General features: G+C 47.6%; 1 protein-coding gene and 1 long non-coding RNA gene across 7 annotated transcripts; one reads left to right on the forward strand and one right to left on the reverse strand.

Moving 5' to 3' along the window:
* Window positions 1–3,068: 3,068 nt before the first annotated feature.
* On the reverse strand, window positions 3,069–4,557 carry Igh-6l1 (immunoglobulin heavy chain 6 like 1). The gene is made up of 4 exons (NR_036617.1): window positions 4,491–4,557; window positions 4,152–4,259; window positions 3,541–3,628; window positions 3,069–3,279 (listed from the first exon to the last, which is right to left on the reverse strand). It is a non-coding gene; the product is annotated as an immunoglobulin heavy chain 6 like 1 (long non-coding RNA).
* Window positions 4,558–6,433: 1,876 nt separating this feature from the next.
* On the forward strand, window positions 6,434–16,935 carry Zfp46 (zinc finger protein 46). 6 transcript variants are annotated; one of them, NM_001399075.1, is made up of 4 exons: window positions 6,434–6,893; window positions 8,218–8,272; window positions 8,977–9,103; window positions 12,620–16,491. In NM_001399075.1, the coding sequence occupies exons 2-4, from the start codon at window positions 8,240–8,242 to the stop codon at window positions 13,870–13,872; spliced, it is 1,413 nt and encodes a 470-aa protein (NP_001386004.1). In that variant the 5' UTR covers window positions 6,434–6,893; window positions 8,218–8,239; the 3' UTR covers window positions 13,873–16,491. The 6 variants fall into 6 exon arrangements, with proteins under 6 accessions (NP_001386004.1, XP_006239214.1, XP_008762441.1 ...); XM_008764219.4 differs by having other exon boundaries at window positions 6,457–6,893; window positions 8,859–9,103; XM_039109642.2 differs by lacking the exon at window positions 6,434–6,893 and adding an exon at window positions 7,826–8,125 and having other exon boundaries at window positions 8,859–9,103.
* Window positions 16,936–17,468: the final 533 nt, after the last annotated feature.

Consider the following 17,468-nt stretch of genomic DNA (forward strand, 5'->3'; position numbering starts at 1 on the left):
CTGAACTAGAATGAATTTTTAAAAGGTAAGGCTCTCTATATCCTTTTTTTTTTTTTTTTTTTTTGGTTCTTTTTTTTCGGAGCTGGGGACCGAACCCAGGGCCTTGCGCTTCCTAGGTAAGCGCTCTACCACTGAGCTAAATCCCCAGCCCCTATATCCTTTATAAAACAAAATTTCCAGACAGAATTAAACTTGAGTTTTCAGTATTTTATAGCAGGAGTTAAAGCGGTAGCGTTTTACCTTGAAAATGTCACAGGTGGGGCTGGAGAGATGGCACAGTGGTTAGAAGCATTGACTGCTCTTCCAGAAGTCCTGAGTTCAATTCCCAGCCCCCACACAGCAGCTCATAACTAACTCCAGGGAATCTAACACCCTTACACAGACATAAATGCAGGCAAAATGCCAATATGTATAAGAGCGAAAATTAGATTAAAACAGAAAGAAAATGTCACAGATAATCGCACATTTATTTATTCATTTGTTCTTACTGAGTGTGTGCAGGGTGCACACTATGCCACAATGTGGGGATGAAGGGCATCCTGTGAGAGCTGGCTCTTGGTTCTCTTTGTGGAAGTCCAGGGGACCAAACTAGGTCCTCAGGCTTGGTGGCAAGCACCTTGTCTACTGAGCCTCTCGCCCAGCACATGGGTGAGTGTTTTAGACACTCTTTTTTTTTTTTTTTTTTTTTTTTTTCTTTTTTTCGGAGCTGGGGACTGAACCCAGGGCCTTGCGCTTCCTAGGCAAGCGCTCTACCACTGAGCCAAATCCCCAGCCCCGGGTGAGTGTTTTAAAGAGTCATCCTGGAAAGACTTCCAATGTCAGACCCTAAGTGTCTTATGCGCCGTAAGCACAGGGAATAGCATCTTTGATCTTCATCATCTGAAACTTTACTGTTGACAAAGTCGATGAATCAGAGTCAACACTGAAGGAACAAGCCGACGCCAGTCCACCTGTAGCATGGCACACGTGTTCCCACAAAGAACACAGAGAGCAAATAGTCCCTACCAGTGTGTCTTCCTGTCCCCACCCGGATCCATTCAATTCATGCCTTCAATGGCACGGCCTGGAAACAGCTTTGCCAGGTCACAGGCATGCCTGTGCCAGAGTCTCTTGCTCTGCCACCCCCTATTTGAAGGCGGTCATTCCCCCCCCCCCCCCATCCATTCAGCAGGGCTTAGAGGTCCTGCAGGGCTGGCTTTGACCTCACCTCTGCACTTTTTAACACAGCCACACTGGCCTCTCAGATCTTTATGGTCTATTGGGTTAGGTCTTAACTCCATGGCTTTCCTTATCTCAAAGACTCAGGGTTCAAGCCTTAGCAAATTAACATTAACATCAACCATTTGGAGAAGGCAAGATTGTTTCTCCAAAGGAGAAAGAGGACAAGTTTGGATGATATGAAATAGAAGACATGTTTTGGGAGTTTGAGGAAAAGATCTCAATAAAAGCCCATTAAATAACCTACAATTCAGACTAAAGAGCTGGCTCAGCAGTTAAGAGCACTGACTGCTCTTCCAGAGGTCCTGAGTTCAATTCCCAGCAACCACATGGTGGCTCACAACCATCTGTAATGGGATCCGATGCCCTCTTCTGAAGAAATAAATAAATCTTAAAATAAAAGAAGAAAAATAATTTTTTAAATATTTATTTTTATGTATGTGAGTACACTGTCACTGTCTTCAGACACCAGAAAAAGCATTGAAACCCATTACAGATGGTTGTGAGCCACCATGTGGTTGCTGGGAATTGAATTCAGGACCTCTGGAAGAGCAGTCAGTGCTCTTAACCACTGAGCCCTAAAGATATTTCTTTAAAAAAAAAAAACAAAAATCTACAACTAATTTTAAGGTTAAGGACACCTGGGCTGTGGACAGCTCACTCGATAGAATGTTGCCTTACACACATGAGGCTCTTGGTTGTCCAATTCTGGACACTGGCAGGGTTTGGGAGTGTGGTAGGCATCTAAGATATGGTATAAGAGTCTTTATTTTTATTTATTGTGTGTCAGAGAGAGAGAGACTAGCATACAGTAACCCTGGTGGGCTTCTAACTTGCTACAAAGTGACCTTGACTTGCTGAATCTCCTACCTCACCTCCCCAATTAGCTCGGATTACACATGTGCAGTAGCATACGCAGTTCATGTGATCTCAGGATCAGGCCAGGGCCTTTCTTTTTTTTTTTTTTTTTTTTTTTGTTGTTGTTCTTTTTTTCGGAGCTGGGGATCGAACCCAGGGCCTTGCGCTTCCTAGGCAAGCGCTCTACCACTGAGCTAAATCCCCAATCCCAGGCCAGGGCCTTTCGAGTCCTAGGGAAGCACTCTATCAACTGAGTGACATCCTCAGCCTCTCAAGTCTTAACATGTATAATAATATTTTTTATGTATATGAGTGTTTGTCTGGATACATGGCAGTGCTTGGTATCCACACAAGCCTGGAGAGGATGTGGGATCCCCTGGAACCAAAGTTACAGAAGATTGTTAGACACAATGTGGGTGCTGGGAATTGAACCTGGGTCCTGATCAAAAGCAGCAAGTGCTCTTAACCACTGAGCTATCTCTCCAGTGCCCCACTTCCAGAAGTCTTTCTTAATCATCTCATTGCAACTACCAGGTCTTATTCGTTAGTCCTCCATTCTCTTTAACTCAGGACAATGTCACCTAGAGCCTCTCGGATGGATACATACTGATTCCTCTGTTGAGCTGCCCTTCTCTCCAGCACTGCCACTATCAATGTGGCTTTTACAATTCCCTTTCTGGGACTGAGGAAAGCCTTTGGACTGGGCTCCCAGTGCAGTGGCCTCCCTATTCCACTTCTGGACACTCGGCCTGAGCAGCATCTGTCAGTCACCCTCATACTTAATCCTGGAGTCATTAGGGGGTGTTACCCAATTCTCAGCTTAGCATCTAGTTCCAATGGGACAAATAACCTGGGTTTAGCTGATGCCCTTAAAAGCCCAGCCAACGGGGTTGGGGATTTAGCTCAGTGGTAGAGCGCTTGCCTAGGAAGCGCAAGGCTCTGGGTTCGGTCCCCAGCCCCCCAGCTCCGAAAAAAAGAACAAAAAAAAAAAGCCCAGCCAACACCAGATACGCTTATTGTACATTTTCAAGGTTATTGTCTACAATTTTTTTGAAAATCCTTTGAGGAAAACCAGCAGAAGCATTACGAGGTCAAGCTCCCCACTCCTCTGTGGCCTGCTCTCCTCCTGCAAAGCCCAACTGCTCTTCTCACCCAGGCCAACCCAGGGCTTTGCTTGTGGGACTTACTACGAGGCTCACTGATCTGCAGGCAGAGGCAAAGACAGACAGGCATGCAAGGGAACATGAGACAGACACTGTCCTTGCCCTGGTTCTTCCCTCTGCCACTGTTCCCCTCAGGTCCTAAGAAACCCAAGCCCTGCTGGAACAGAGTGGTCCTTTCACGCCTCTGTGCCTTTGCACAAACTGTTCAAGACGAAAGCTCTCCCTCCCACAGTGTCCACCTCCAAAGTGCCTACAATCTGCAAGACTGGGTGGGTGTCGCCTCCCCTGCAAAGCCTCCCACCTTTCCATCCAGAAGGGGGTGGTGGGTGGAACGTGATGGATGCCGGGCTAGGCACGGCTGTAAGGGCAAGGGAGACCCGGATCATTTCCTTTAAAAAAGAAAATTTCGAAAGTAGGATTACAAACACGGAGACATAGTTTTAAATACTTAACACATTAATGCTTCTGATACCAAAGAAAAGCTACAATTAGACTGGTCCTAGATGGATAACCATAAGATTTGTTAAATTATGGGGCTGGAGAGATGGTTCAGAGGTTAAAAGTACTTGCTCTTTTATAGGACTGGAGTTTGATTTCCAGCGGCCAAGTTGGGTGACTCACAAGCTCACGAAGGCTTTGGAATCCCAGCCCCATGGGATGTGACTCTTGGTTTTCTCAGGGCACGTACATGCTTACACACACACACACACACACACACACACACACACACACACACACACACACACACACGAGTTAATGAAATAAATCTTTTATAAAAAAGAATTCCGGGGTTGGGGATTTAGCTCAGTGGTAGAGCGCTTGCCTAGGAAGCGCAAGGCCCTCCCTGGGTTCGGTCCCTAGCTCCGGAAAAAAAAAAGAACAAAAAAAAAAAAAAAAAAAAGAATTCCGTACAGAGCCCCACAGGAACACTAACACAGTAGCGAAGCCTGAAGCCTCCACACACAGTAGGCGAACATCATTCGCTGAATGATGGGAACAGACAGGACTTTCCAACTCATCCTAGAAAACCCAAAACAGCGTTTCTGAGTAACACTGGACAATAGGGCAGGAAGCGGCTTCCTCCTCCAGGGACCGCCTCCCAACCCTTGGAGTCAAGCTGCGAGCTGGAACGGGAAGCCCCACAGCCGGGAAGCCCCACAGCCGCCGTCTTCTCTTCCCCACTCCCCCAGGTGCCTCCCATCCTGTTCCTACCTTCTCTTCTCTCCCAGATGGGTAAAGAAAAGCACTTACTGCGGGCAAGCTGACAAACCCAGCACACAGAGCCATCCTGCCTGCAGGCACTGTCCTCAGGAACAAACGGAAAAACAGGAGGGACAAAAGAGGGTTTAAAGCTTGACAGCAGCAGGATAGAAGGCCTTGGAGTTTACAAAGCCATCTCCTAGTAGAGACTTGAAAGGGACACCCTTTGGGGAGGGCCTGACTTAAGCCGCTGACTCAGTAGCAGTCACCCTCCTTGTTTTTTTTTTTTTTTTTTAACTTTTTTTTTTTTTTTCACTGAGCTAAAATCCCAACCTGACCCTCCTTGTTTCTAGGAGTTTGGTTACTGACCCCTGACTCAGTTTTCTCGGAGTTAGGCCTTCGATTTTGCTTGGGTTGGTAATTCCAAGTAATAAACTCTATATACCAAGTACTTGAACCCACCCACTGGCAGAACTGAGAGTGTGAAGATAAGGCCATCCCAGAGTGGATTTCCCAGACCTTTAGGCCATTGAATAGACCCATAGGCATTTCTGGAAGTTTCTCCTGCAGGCGGCATCATCCAAATACCTATGGTTTTATAGGTGTGTTTTTTTTTTTTTAAAGATTTATTTATTATATATAAGTACACTGTAGCTGTCTTCAGGCACACCAGAAGAGGGCATCAGATCTCATTACAGGTGGTTGTGAGTCACCATGTGGTTGCTGGGATTTGAACTCAGGACCTCTGGAAGAGCAATCAGTGCTCTTAACCACTGAGCCATCTCTCCAACCCCCTATAGGTGTGTTTTAAATCCCTCCTCAATGTCCTTAGCCGAGACAATTCCAGCTGTACAGAAAAGGAAATGAGGGGCTGGAGAAATAGCTCCGTGGTTCAAAGTATATACTGCTCTTGCAGAGGAACCAAAACTCCAGTGCTCACATAGGGTGGCTTACAACTGTGGTGTTTTACAAAACGAGGCATAATAATGCAAGAGAGAGCACCCCGGTGAGCCCTGCCAAGGTGTCCCCTTGAACAGTCAGGCCTGATATAAAAGGAAGTTTATTGGAGGAAGAAGTCAGGGAGCAGAGCTGGGACCAGGAAAGGGGTAGAGAAGGGGGACAGAGGATAGAGAGAGGAAGGAAGGAAGAGAGGAAGAGGCCAGCCAGCACATGTAAATAGAGAGAAGGATGATGGGGGGGGGGGAGGTGCCAAACTGTCCTTATACTGCTTGGTTCCAGGCTTGTACCTGGGGCAGAGACATAGTCTGTTGCTAGGAAATTTAGGAAACTGCTGGGCAGAGCCTAGAGGAATGGCTAACAACCACCTGTAATTCCAGCAGGGATTGGACACCATCTTAAGGCTCCTTCAGGCACCTGCACTCACATGCTCATATCCCTCCCCCTTATAAATAATTAAAAATAAAATAAAAATTTAAAAAGGAAATGGGCCTGGAGAGATTTTTTTTTTTTTGAGAGATACACAGCCTATGTCCCAGCCTAGGTCTGTCCTATCTTCCTGTCCATTTCCTTCTGACTGTTGTAAATCTTATGGGACTGGAACTTACATGGTGGCTGGATACATTTTACAATAGGTAGAATAGTACCATTTTGTGGCACCTACACATTTGTTAGCTCTACCTTTGGGAGTGCAAGAGAAGCACAGGTAGAAGAGATACATTATGGTTGGTAGGGGTCCTGCTAGCTCATTTTTAGACCCCTGAGTAATGTAGCCATAAATAACTGGGCACTGGGGACAGGACACTAATAAAAGCACAGCCGGGAGTCATATTGGAAAAATAAAAAATTCCCCAAGTCCTTCAGTGTGTGGATACATCTGCAAAACAAAAGAAAAGCCCCCTTTCCCAGCCTAGGCAGAGAAGTCTCCTGTTCAGTCGGAGACAACAGGCTTCTGGGCATCAAGCCAAGGTTCTGGGGATATTTATAACTTGAAGAGGGTGGGAGTCCCTAATAAGCTGCTATATTCTTTTTCCACCACTTCCCTCTCCAAGGCTACAGCAAGCTGGGAGCTTGTCCCCACACAGAATCCTTGTTTTGCTTAGCCCTCGCCTTCCATTGTCTAATTCCTTCATTCCAGCTAAGGAAAGGGAATGCTAGAAGTCCTTCCATTTGGAAGACTCTTGCCGAATGCAGCATAGCCAATGCTGATGTTTCTTGGCCAGCTGCTGTGGCCTCGGAGATCTGTTTATGAGATTGTTATTTCCAGGAGCTATATAGAACAGTCTCTGCAGTCTTGAAGCTTCGGGTTCATCTTACAATCAAACTGTCCTTTGCCTGTTAATCTATGGATTCGGATTTCTACTCCTGGCGCTGAGATCTCTGGAATCTGCTGGTGATATCTAGAATCTTTCTGAATGTCAGGCCTCTTTAGATCTCTGAGGCTTTAGGATCTCAGGCTTCTCAAGGATCTTGGAGCTAGCGACCACAGACCAGAAGGTAAGCCTGTTCGTTCTGTCCTGACTCGGGTTTGAAAGAGAGACTACTAGCATCCTTAGGACTGCAGTTCCAGGCCATCACAGGCCTAAGGTTTTCATGGTGTTGGGAGGTCTCCAAGAATCCTTTCAGCAGAGACACCCTCAAGCGTGCCAGGTCCCTGCGTCTCCCACTTCGGGGCCAACTATTTCCCTACACAGCCTACCTCCTTTCCCCGCTTCTGATTTCAGTGTTCTGGCGCCTTAGATATGTGCATTTGAGCCCGGTCTCTAAAAAAAAAAAAAAAAAAAAAAAAAAGACGCTCCCTACAGGGTTAACATCGGAACACTCTGGGCCGGGACGCGGACAGCGCTCCAGCACCGGACGGAGGACGCGAGGCCTCCTGGGATATGTAGTCTAGGGCGGGTTGTGACTGCCGCAAGGCCTACTGGGAGTTGTAGTTCTAGGACCTAGAAAGCGAGCGCTGCAGGCGGTGCTGGGAGGTGTAGTGAGTACGTGGGCGGGGCCCAAAGTTCCTTCGTGGCCAGGGAGTCTCCCGAGGGAGGGAAAGTGAGCGTTTTCCCGCTCTGGCCTTGGGTGTCAAATGAGGGGTGCTCTCAGCTAAGTTCAGCCCGGGCTGCCACACTCGATCTAACCTCGCGGATAATATATGACTCAAAGATGGTCGTAGGACCATGAAACCGAACAAGGAAGCTTCCTTTGCTGAGTCGTGCCGTGGTCTCCGAGAAAAAAGTGAGGGAAAATCTGACTGATCTTGAAGGATGCGATCCTGTCTCCTCCCTTTTGTTCTTTTCCCTCCCCTGCTCTTGGCCACTAAGTGGCCTTTGTACGCCAGAGTGAAACTCCAAGTCCCGTCAGGCTGCGAGGCGCGCGCATGCGTGGTGGAGCTGCCCGGCCACGCCGCAGGAGGAGGGCTGATGATTTGGCATCTGATTGGTCATGTCTTTTACGATTTTTTTCTCTGATTGGCTGAGATTGCTGCCGGAAAGGTCCCAGCCCGGAGATGGAAGATCAGAGGCGTTCTATGGGCTGGGTTGAAAGCCTCCTCCCTCGAATTGGATCGGCCTGACCCCCAACCCAGGGGCACCCAGCCAATGCCTGTCCTCTCCTACTCCAACATTACACGTACTCGATATTAACCGAGACACGGAGAGTGGGTGACTCGGGATTCAGGAAGGAGAGTGACCCGTCCTGGGCCTTCCCCCCAAACCCTGCGACCAGAACTCCAGCCCTAGGTAGTGGGCAGGGCCTCTTGCCGCCCCTCACGCCCTGATTTTCGTCCCCTTCAACGTTGTCTGCTAGCTGGTTTTCCTGTTCTCTCTACCAGGAGACGAACGCTTGAGCCCGAGATGGCAGCCACCCTACTCATGTCTGGGTCCCAGGTAAGCCAGGGGCTCTGCTTACCCATCTCGCCCGGTGTTTTCCCGTTCTGCATGCAAACCACTATAGGAAATTCTCTGGGATTAGCTCATTTCGCCGTTCTGCTCCAGGGGCTTAGTGTTGGCTAATATAGCCATATACATGCACATATCGAACACCCACTGTATGTATGACTTAAGACACTGTGGAGGATAAAACCGAACAAGATGGGTGGTACCCTCCTTCCAACAATCTGTAGGGAGAAAGGTGCGTCTGGTTAACCTGGATGTGGTATGGTAAGTATTCTATTTGCCTGGGCAAGAAAGTATTGTGGGATGGGAACCAGTGAGTCATGGAGTGGTTAATTCTAGATGCCGTATCCAAGGATGGAGTGAAGAGCAAAAGGGTGGGGAGAAACAGAAGAGCAGCTGGCCCTAGAATGAGACCATAAAGATGGGAATTTCACTGGTCTAAGAAAAGCAGAGTGTTGTATGTAAGGGTCCAAAGTGGGCAGGGATATCGTGAGTGGGAAGTTAGTAGATTGCCCCTGTCTTTTGACCACATGTCTTTTTTTTTTTTCCTTTCTTGTTTTTCCTTTGGACTCTACAGATGAGACTTAATGCCATTGCCTTCTCGACATTTCTAACCATGTCTCTAATTTCAAGAAGAAAAGCTGGTTCTAAACTCCTAGGTACCAAGTAGTGAGGAAGCATTGTGTTGATTTCAGGCCCCTGTGACATTTGAAGATATGGCCATGTTCCTCACTCGGGAAGAATGGAGACCCCTGGATCCTACACAAAGAGACCTTTACAGGGACGTGATGCAGGAGAATTATGGAAATGTCGTCTCACTGGGTGAGTGAGGATTTTTTTTCTCCTTTCACCTCTTACGGTTTTGAAACTGTCAGAACAGCCTAGGCCTTTCCGTGCAGCCTTGTTTGTTTTTAAGGGAAAACCACACAATTAGTTACCGGCTTTGGGGCTCATTCAGATCTTTAAATGTGGGAAGATGCACGTTTCCTAGTCTAAGAAGAAAAGTAAAGAGGTTTCTGCTGTCTTGGAGACTCCGAGGATTCACATGCCCTGAGTCATTAGCGGCTCTGTGGCCTGTTTGTACAGATGACTGACCAAACAGGTCTGACACCGTGGGGCTCGCCAGGACATAAATGCCCTATAAATGGTGCTTTTTTCTCTAGGGCGCTGGAAGATGAGGGGTTCTGAGGCAGGTTCACAGGAGGGCAGAAACCACCCTTTTGTGTTTGTTTTGGCTCCGTAGCTGCAGCTTTGCCTCAGGTACTGTGGGTAGGTTCTTGTCTAGAGATCTTTCAGAGGCAGTCATCCTTTAAGTGTGTCTTGTTGTTTCAGAAGAACCATTGAAAGGGTAGAGGGTAGATCATCGGTCCTATTCCGAGGAGAAGCCGTGTGGCTAGGAATGCAGCTCAGTGGGTAGAGCGCTTGCTTAGCATACTCGAAGCCCTGGGTTTGATCCCCAGTCCTGCATACAGCCAGACACAGGACTAAGATATTTTAAAATGATTTTATTCTCAGAACATAAGGTGACCCGAAGGGTTTTCTTAGCTTGGACTCTCTCTGATGTCCCAGTTCCCTTGGATTCATCTTTTTATTTTTTTATTCATTTTTAGGTGATACTGAATGAGTTTCATTTTGACATTTTCATACACACGTGTCCGTAAACTCTGATCTGATTTGTTCCCCTCCCATACTTCCTCGAGCTCTGGCCCTCCAGTTGTTCTTTAAAAACAGCAACAACTCCACTACAAAACCCAAAGTGTGGGGCTGGGGATTTAGCTCAGTGGCAGAGCGCTTGCCTAGGAAGCGCAAGGCCCTGGGTTCGGTCCCCAGCTCCGAAAAAAAAGAACCAAAAAAAAAAAAAAAACCCAAAGTGAACAAAACCGAGAATGGGTAGAACAGACGGCTCAAATGTTAGGAGCAGACACTGTTCCTGCTGAGAACCTGAGTTCAGCTCTTAGCACTCATATCAGGTCTCTTACAACCACCTGTATTTCCAGCTTCAGGGGATCAGGTGCCCTCTTCTGGCCCCTGAAGGTATCTGCGATCACATGTACTCATACTCCAACCCAGGTGCATACGCGTGACTAAACACGAAGTAAAGATTAAACAGCCTGGGGGCTGGAGAGATGGCTCAGTGGTTAAGAGCACTGACTGCTCTTCCTGAGGTCCTGAGTTCAAATCCCAGCAACCACATGGTGGCTCACAACCATCTGTAATGGGATCGGATGCCCTCTTCTGGTGTGTCTGAAGAGAGAGACAGTGTACTCAATATACATAAAATAAATAAAAAGACACACTCTTGAATCCCTACAGTCTGTCTCAGGAGCATTTCTTAGGTAGAATTACCAAAAGACATATTATTTCTTATGCAGATAAATTTGGGCGGGTTAGTAAATGTTTTCAAGGCGGTTCGTTGCTTTAGTTCTTCTTTTAGTGTGTATGTGTGTTCTGTCTGAATGTATGTCTGTCTGTGTACCACATACATGCCTGGTGCCCACGGAGGCCAGAAGAGGGTGTCAGATCCCCTGGAACTGCAGTTGTAGACAGTTGTGTGCTGCCTGACGTGGATGCTGGGAATTGAACTCAGGTCCTTTGTAAGAGTGGAAAGTGCTCTGGACCATTGAGCCATCATTGTTTTTATCCCAGGGCTCCTTGGATCCTGAATGTATTAGTAAACGTTGGGATTTCTTGTCAGTGTGTGTGTGTGTGTGTGTTGGGGTGTATGCATGTGTGTGATGTGTGTGCACGTGTATGGGTAGATAACGTCTGCCTGTGTGTAAGCCAGGGCTTCGCTTTCAGTACCTTCCTCTATCTGTTTCCACCTTATTTTTTGAGACACGTTCTCTCATTGAACCCGGACCTAGCACTTTCAGTGAGACTGGCTGGCTAGGAAGCTCCCAGGATCCACTTGACCGTTACCTTAAGTGCTGGGATTAATGGTGTGCGCAGCTTTTACCTGTGTGTGTGTGTGTGTGTGTGTGTGTGTGTGTGTGTGATCCCAAACCAGATTCTAATGTTTGTACAACCAATACTTTCTCCTCTGAGCCATCTTCCTGGCTTCTCTTAGGTTTTCAGTTTGTTTGTGACTAGTTACTAAACCATTTACCCATAGGCTCTTTTTAGTGAGCATACCTAGTACTTACAGTTTTCTGTCATGTACTAAGAAACCCAGTTAGATGGGGTGATGGCACACGCCTTTAATCCCAGCACTCAGGAGCAGAGGCAGGCTGATCTCTGAGTTCTAGGTCAGCCTGGTCCACAGAGCGAGAGCGAGTTTCAGGTTAGCTAGGGAAACCCTGTCTTAAAAACTAAGAGAGAGGGGCCAGGGGAGAAGAGAAGAAAGAAAGAAAGGAAGGAAGAAAGGGAAAAAGGAAGAAAGGGAGAAAGGAAGAAAGGAAGAAAGGGAGAAAGAAAGAAAGAGGTAGGAAGGAAGGGAGAAAGAAAGAAAGAGAGAAAGGGAGAAAGGGAGAAAGAAAGACAGACCGACCCAATTTAGAAAATATGGTATCTGGTAGAAGTTCTCTTTTTTGTTGTTTCTCTGATTGTTTTCCTTTTTCAAAATACCAAGAATAGATAGTTTCTTAAATAACCACTAAGTGAAGAGCCTGAATTGAGCAGACAGACTTGAGTTTGACTATTTAGATTTTTGTTTTTATCTTTTAATTGCATGTATATGATAGTATGGGTTTGTGTGTGTGACTGTAGCGCCCACAGAGGCCAGGAGAGGGCAGTGGATCCTTAGAGTTGGAGTTAGAGTGGTGTGAGCTGCTTGGTACAGATCCTTTACAAGAGCCCTCTACAAGAGTGGTGTACACTCTTTTTTCTTTTCTTTTCTTTTCTATTTTTCAGAGCTGGGGACCGAACCCAGGGCCTTGCACTTGCTAGACAAGCGCTCTACCACTGAGCTAAATCCCCAACCCCTGGTGTACACTCTTAACTGCCGAGCTACCTCTCCCACCTTGAGGAGGCCACTTTGATTCTCTGAGTCTTGGATCTCTCCGTTACTGAAACAGACTTTCATGATAAGTGTGAACATTATCATCTACTCATATTAAGAACCATTTGGCTCAATCCACACTCTTTGGATGATGTCCACACTTCCCCCGCTTGCTTTCTCCCCCACTGCTGAGATAAACAAAAAGAATAAAAGAGAGCTCAGTACTGGATGGACAGGGTAGAGCTGAGCTTTCGGGGTTCTTAAATGGCGTGCATAAAATCCCAGGTTCACTCTCCAGCCCTGAGAATTAGAGGGATAACTAACACTGCCTCGTTCAGCATCTAGAACTCAGCAGGTCTGTCTGTGCACTGACCCGTCTCCGCACTATTTACTGCTTACAGATTTTGAGATCAGGAGCGAGAATGAAGCAAACCCAAAACAAGAGTTTAGCGACGATGTGGAATTTGCGACCATGTCGGAAGAGCCTCTGGAGAACGCTGAGAAGAATCCTGGAAGCGAAGAGGCTTTTGAAAGTGGGGACCGATCAGAAAGGCCGTGGGGAGACCTGACAGCCGAGGAGTGGGTAAGCTATCCTCTCCAGCAAGTCACTGACCTGCTTGTCCACAAGGAGGCGCACACAGGCATCCGCTACCACATTTGTTCTCAGTGTGGGAAAGCCTTCAGTCAGATCTCAGACCTCAATCGCCACCAAAAAACCCACACGGGAGACAGGCCCTATAAGTGTTATGAGTGCGGGAAGGGCTTCAGCCGCAGCTCCCACCTCATCCAGCACCAGAGGACACACACCGGCGAGCGGCCGTACGACTGTAACGAGTGTGGGAAAAGCTTCGGAAGGAGCTCTCACCTCATTCAGCACCAGACGATCCACACCGGGGAGAAGCCTCACAAGTGCACCGAGTGCGGGAAAAGCTTCTGCCGTCTCTCCCACCTCATCCAGCACCAGAGGACCCACAGCGGGGAGAAACCGTACGAGTGCGAGGAGTGCGGGAAGAGCTTCAGCCGCAGCTCCCACCTCGCCCAGCACCAGAGGACTCACACGGGTGAGAAGCCTTACGAGTGTAACGAGTGTGGGCGGGGCTTCAGCGAGAGGTCTGACCTCATCAAGCACTACCGGGTGCACACGGGGGAGAGGCCCTACAAGTGTGACGAGTGCGGGAAGAACTTCAGTCAGAACTCAGACCTGGTGCGGCACCGCCGGGCCCACACCGGGGAAAAGCCGTACCACTGTAACGAGTGCGGGGAAAACTTCAGCCGCATCTCGCACCTCGTCCAGCACCAGAGGACTCACACGGGCGAGAAGCCGTACGAATGCACGGCCTGTGGGAAGAGCTTCAGCCGCAGCTCTCATCTCATCACGCACCAGAAGATCCACACCGGGGAGAAGCCCTACGAGTGTACCGAGTGTTGGCGAAGCTTTGGGGAGAGGTCAGATCTGATTAAGCACCAGAGAACCCACACGGGCGAAAAGCCCTATGAGTGTGTGCAGTGTGGAAAGGGCTTCACACAGAGCTCCAACCTCATCACGCACCAGAGAGTTCACACCGGAGAGAAGCCTTACGAATGTACCGAGTGCGATAAGAGTTTCAGCCGGAGCTCAGCTCTTATTAAACACAAGAGAGTTCACACCGACTAGGCCCTGTGTGCGAGTGGACTCGTTTGGAGGCCAAGTGATGTTTGATATCAACGAGCCAACTTGAGATGGCTCTTTTTAAAGTTCCGACTTGCCTTGTTGTGGGCTACAGGCTAAAAGGTGAAAGAAAGCAAGACTTTTGAAAATTCTGACCCACAGCTTTGGGGATGCTGTCCCCTCCTCCAAAACGGTGTTATTGTTCACTGATTATCATATGAATTGATATTGTATCATATCATCAAAGTCAGCCCCCTCCCCAGTAACGAGAGCTAAAGACCAGGGGACAAGATGTTGGTGGTCCCTTGGGCCTGGAAATGGAGTACATCTTTAAAGTATTTTCTCTCTCTCTTATATTTGGCTCAAAAACACTGCAGTGGGAGAAATGTGGTGTTCACAGCTGCTTTGACAGAAAGCTGGCGGACTTGCCCTGAGCTGCGACTGTTCAGCTGTAGTAGCTGGGTTCACACACATCCCTTCCAAGGGGCTTTTTTATTTTATTTTATTTTTTTAGTAGCTCACCTTCATATGTAAGCATCACTTCGTGCACAGGATTCTGCATGCGGAAAGCAGCCGAGTGTCTCCTTGTTTCTCACTTGTGTATAGCTTGCATGTTTTTGAAAGCTGACCGAAGAAACAATGTAATGGGAAAAGGGAGGCACAGGTTTGAGGACCAAGCGCCCAGGGGCGGTGGTGACGTTAGCCAGAGATAGCCATGGAGACTGCCCTTCATCAGGGTTCTGTATTTTCTTCAAAAATCATGTGAGGGATCAGAGTAGGGAAACTGCCCTTAGAAAAAGATAGGGCTGGAAGTCATGACGGAGCAGAAATAGGAAGGGAACCCACCCCCTCCCCCAGGGAAGGGGGGAGCCCGGCCCCATTCCCAGGGACAACAGTCAGTGCTGCAGAACCTTTAAGATCACTTGTCCATGTTCTGCTATCTCTAGGGCTTGATGGAGCCGCGTCCCAGTCTTCACCTTAGCTTGCATAAGGGCAAACATATGTATAGTGAAATGTGCATTCTGATAGCAGAAACTGAGTTCGTAAGAATCAGCATGTTCTTGCGTGAAGTAGATCATAAGATAGAACTATAGACATAACACCGATGTGAGAGGTGTCCTTTATCTTTCTTGTTACGGAGGGAAAAACAAATCAGCATTAGTGCCCGAGCACAGTGCGCTCCTGTGAAGTTTGGTTTTGTACAGAACTAAGCACTTGTGTGGATGTGTCCATCAGTTGTGAGTGGACTAGACACTCAGGTCCCTTGTCCTTTCTCAGCCTGAATTATCTTCTATGATGAGTGGCCTCATCTGCAGAAACGGATAAACCTGCGGAGGAATGTGTTTCCGGTGTCCAGATAAAAATAGTTAAAACGAGTTGACCCACCCTAGTCCAGCACTGCAGTTCTCCTTAGATAGCCCGGTTGGTGGCGCTCATTCAGTCCCGAGGGGACCGAGGGGAGTCGGCACCCAGGAGCTGGGACTTTGCCTGTGAGTGAATGCGTTCCTGCATACATTTAAAGAGTCCCAGTGTTTTCTATGGTGCTTCATTGCAAAATTGCAAACATAATTCTTATTATTATTAATTTTTTTTTACTAAAGAAAACCCTTTTTGTTAAATCTTCGGGATTTAGCACTTAAAGCCCAGTACTTTCTCTACAGAGAGTCACTGGCCACAGCTGAATGATACCATATCACTAGTCACAGCCTCCAAAAGCAACTGAATGAGAAACCACTCTGAGAGGCTCCAAGTGGTCACTCCCATTTGAGTACAAACTTGGGGCAGGGCACATGGTTTCTATTCTGTACAAAATCTAGCCTCCTCCGGGTATTCATACTTTAACTGTTATGTAACTGACATGTTCTTGGTAACTAAACTCAGCTGTGTCTTCTGTATCAGTGCAGCTGATGACTTGGGTGGAGTTCAGCATTCTCCCATTGCTTCTCTGAGCCACATAAGTGACTGCCTGGGAGTGGCTTGTAGAAGACAGAACCTCTAACCCAACTTCATTCCACACCATTTCCCTCCTCTGTTACACACACACACACACACCAGGCACAGACACACACACACACCAGGCACACACACAGACACACAGACACACACACCAGGCACACATACACACCAGGCACACACACACACACACACACACACACACACACCAGGCACACACACCCAGCCCTAGCCTTCCTTTAAAGGTTATGCTGTGTTTCATTTGCTGCTTTTGCCTTCTAGGAGATGAAAAGGCTCCTGGGAGGTTTCTGATTGCCTTCCCACCTCTTCGTATGTGTACACTCTAGCTGGGTGGCTAAAAAGGCAGTGGCTGTGCCAGCTCTGTCCACTCAGCTATGGTCAGCTGCTCCCCTTCCTGCGCTGAGCTGCAGAAGTCACACAACTGTCACCCTTCACTAACGCTAAGTGCATGCCTTCTGTTCACAAGTCCCTGGCCGTTTCTGCACATACCAGACAGTCTGTGCCTGTGTTCTATGGTTGTGGAGAGTGGATGAACAGGTAAATCTGTAGAACAGGTTCCCTTGGTATTGGTCAATTATCCTAGTGTCTTGTTTATAGCTGTATTATCCTAACAATATTCTATAATTAAAGGTATAATTTTTAAACTCAAAACAACTGGGTTATTTTGGTAATCTCAAACTTGTTGATGTTAGAGCCCCTCGTGGGGAATCATTAAAACCGTGCGTGATCATCTTTACCTCTGTGCTGTGCAGGTTGTACAGGGGTTTGCGTGGGCTTTCCAGTAGGAATTGAGGGCGCACTGTCTTGAACTCAGGTATACTACATCTGGTCTGGTCAGTGTAAAAGCCTGGCTAGATTCCTACAAAGTCATGCCAGTGGCAGAAGCAACATGGACGTACAGATTGTTAGCTTTGCAGGAAAAAGGAAAACATTCCAAAGGTAAAAAGGAAGAGTTCTTGTTTTAAAAATGCAGGTTCTGGAAACACGAAGCAGGGCCAATGCCAGGCACAGTGGTGCACACATTATATCCCAGCCCTCAGGTGGATCTCATCGAAGTCAGCCTGGTCTACATATAGGAAGGCCCTGTCTACAAACAAAACAATAAAACCACTGGTGGCTAGTAAGATGGCTCAGCAGAAGCCTGAAGATCCAAGTTTAAGTCCTGCAACCCACACGGCATGAGGTAGCACCACCCCTAGTAAGTTAGTAAAGCGAACCAAAAACAGTAATACACTAGACCATCTCTTAGAAATAGAGCTTGTGAGTTGGAGAGATGGCTCAGTGGTTAAGAGCACCGACTGCTCTTCCAGAGGTCCTGAGTTCAATTCCCAGCAACCACATGGTGGCTCACAACCATCTGTAATGAGATCTGATTCCCTCTTCTGGTGTGTCTGAAGACAGCTACTGTGTACTCGTATAAATAAAAGAAATAAAATCTTAAAAAGAAAATAGAACTTGTGGCTCTAGACAAGCAGGGGCTGGAGAGGTGGCTTAGCAGCTAAGAGCTCTCCTTTTTTTGCAAAGGACTCAGGCTTGATTCCGAGCTCCCACACAGTGGCTTACAACTGTCCATGATTCCAGAGGACCCAAGACTATCTTCTAACCTTTGTAGGCACCAGGCACAGGAG

Source organism: Rattus norvegicus, chromosome 5 (assembly GCF_036323735.1).
Source record: "Rattus norvegicus strain BN/NHsdMcwi chromosome 5, GRCr8, whole genome shotgun sequence".
Lineage (NCBI taxonomy): Eukaryota > Metazoa > Chordata > Mammalia > Rodentia > Muridae > Rattus > Rattus norvegicus.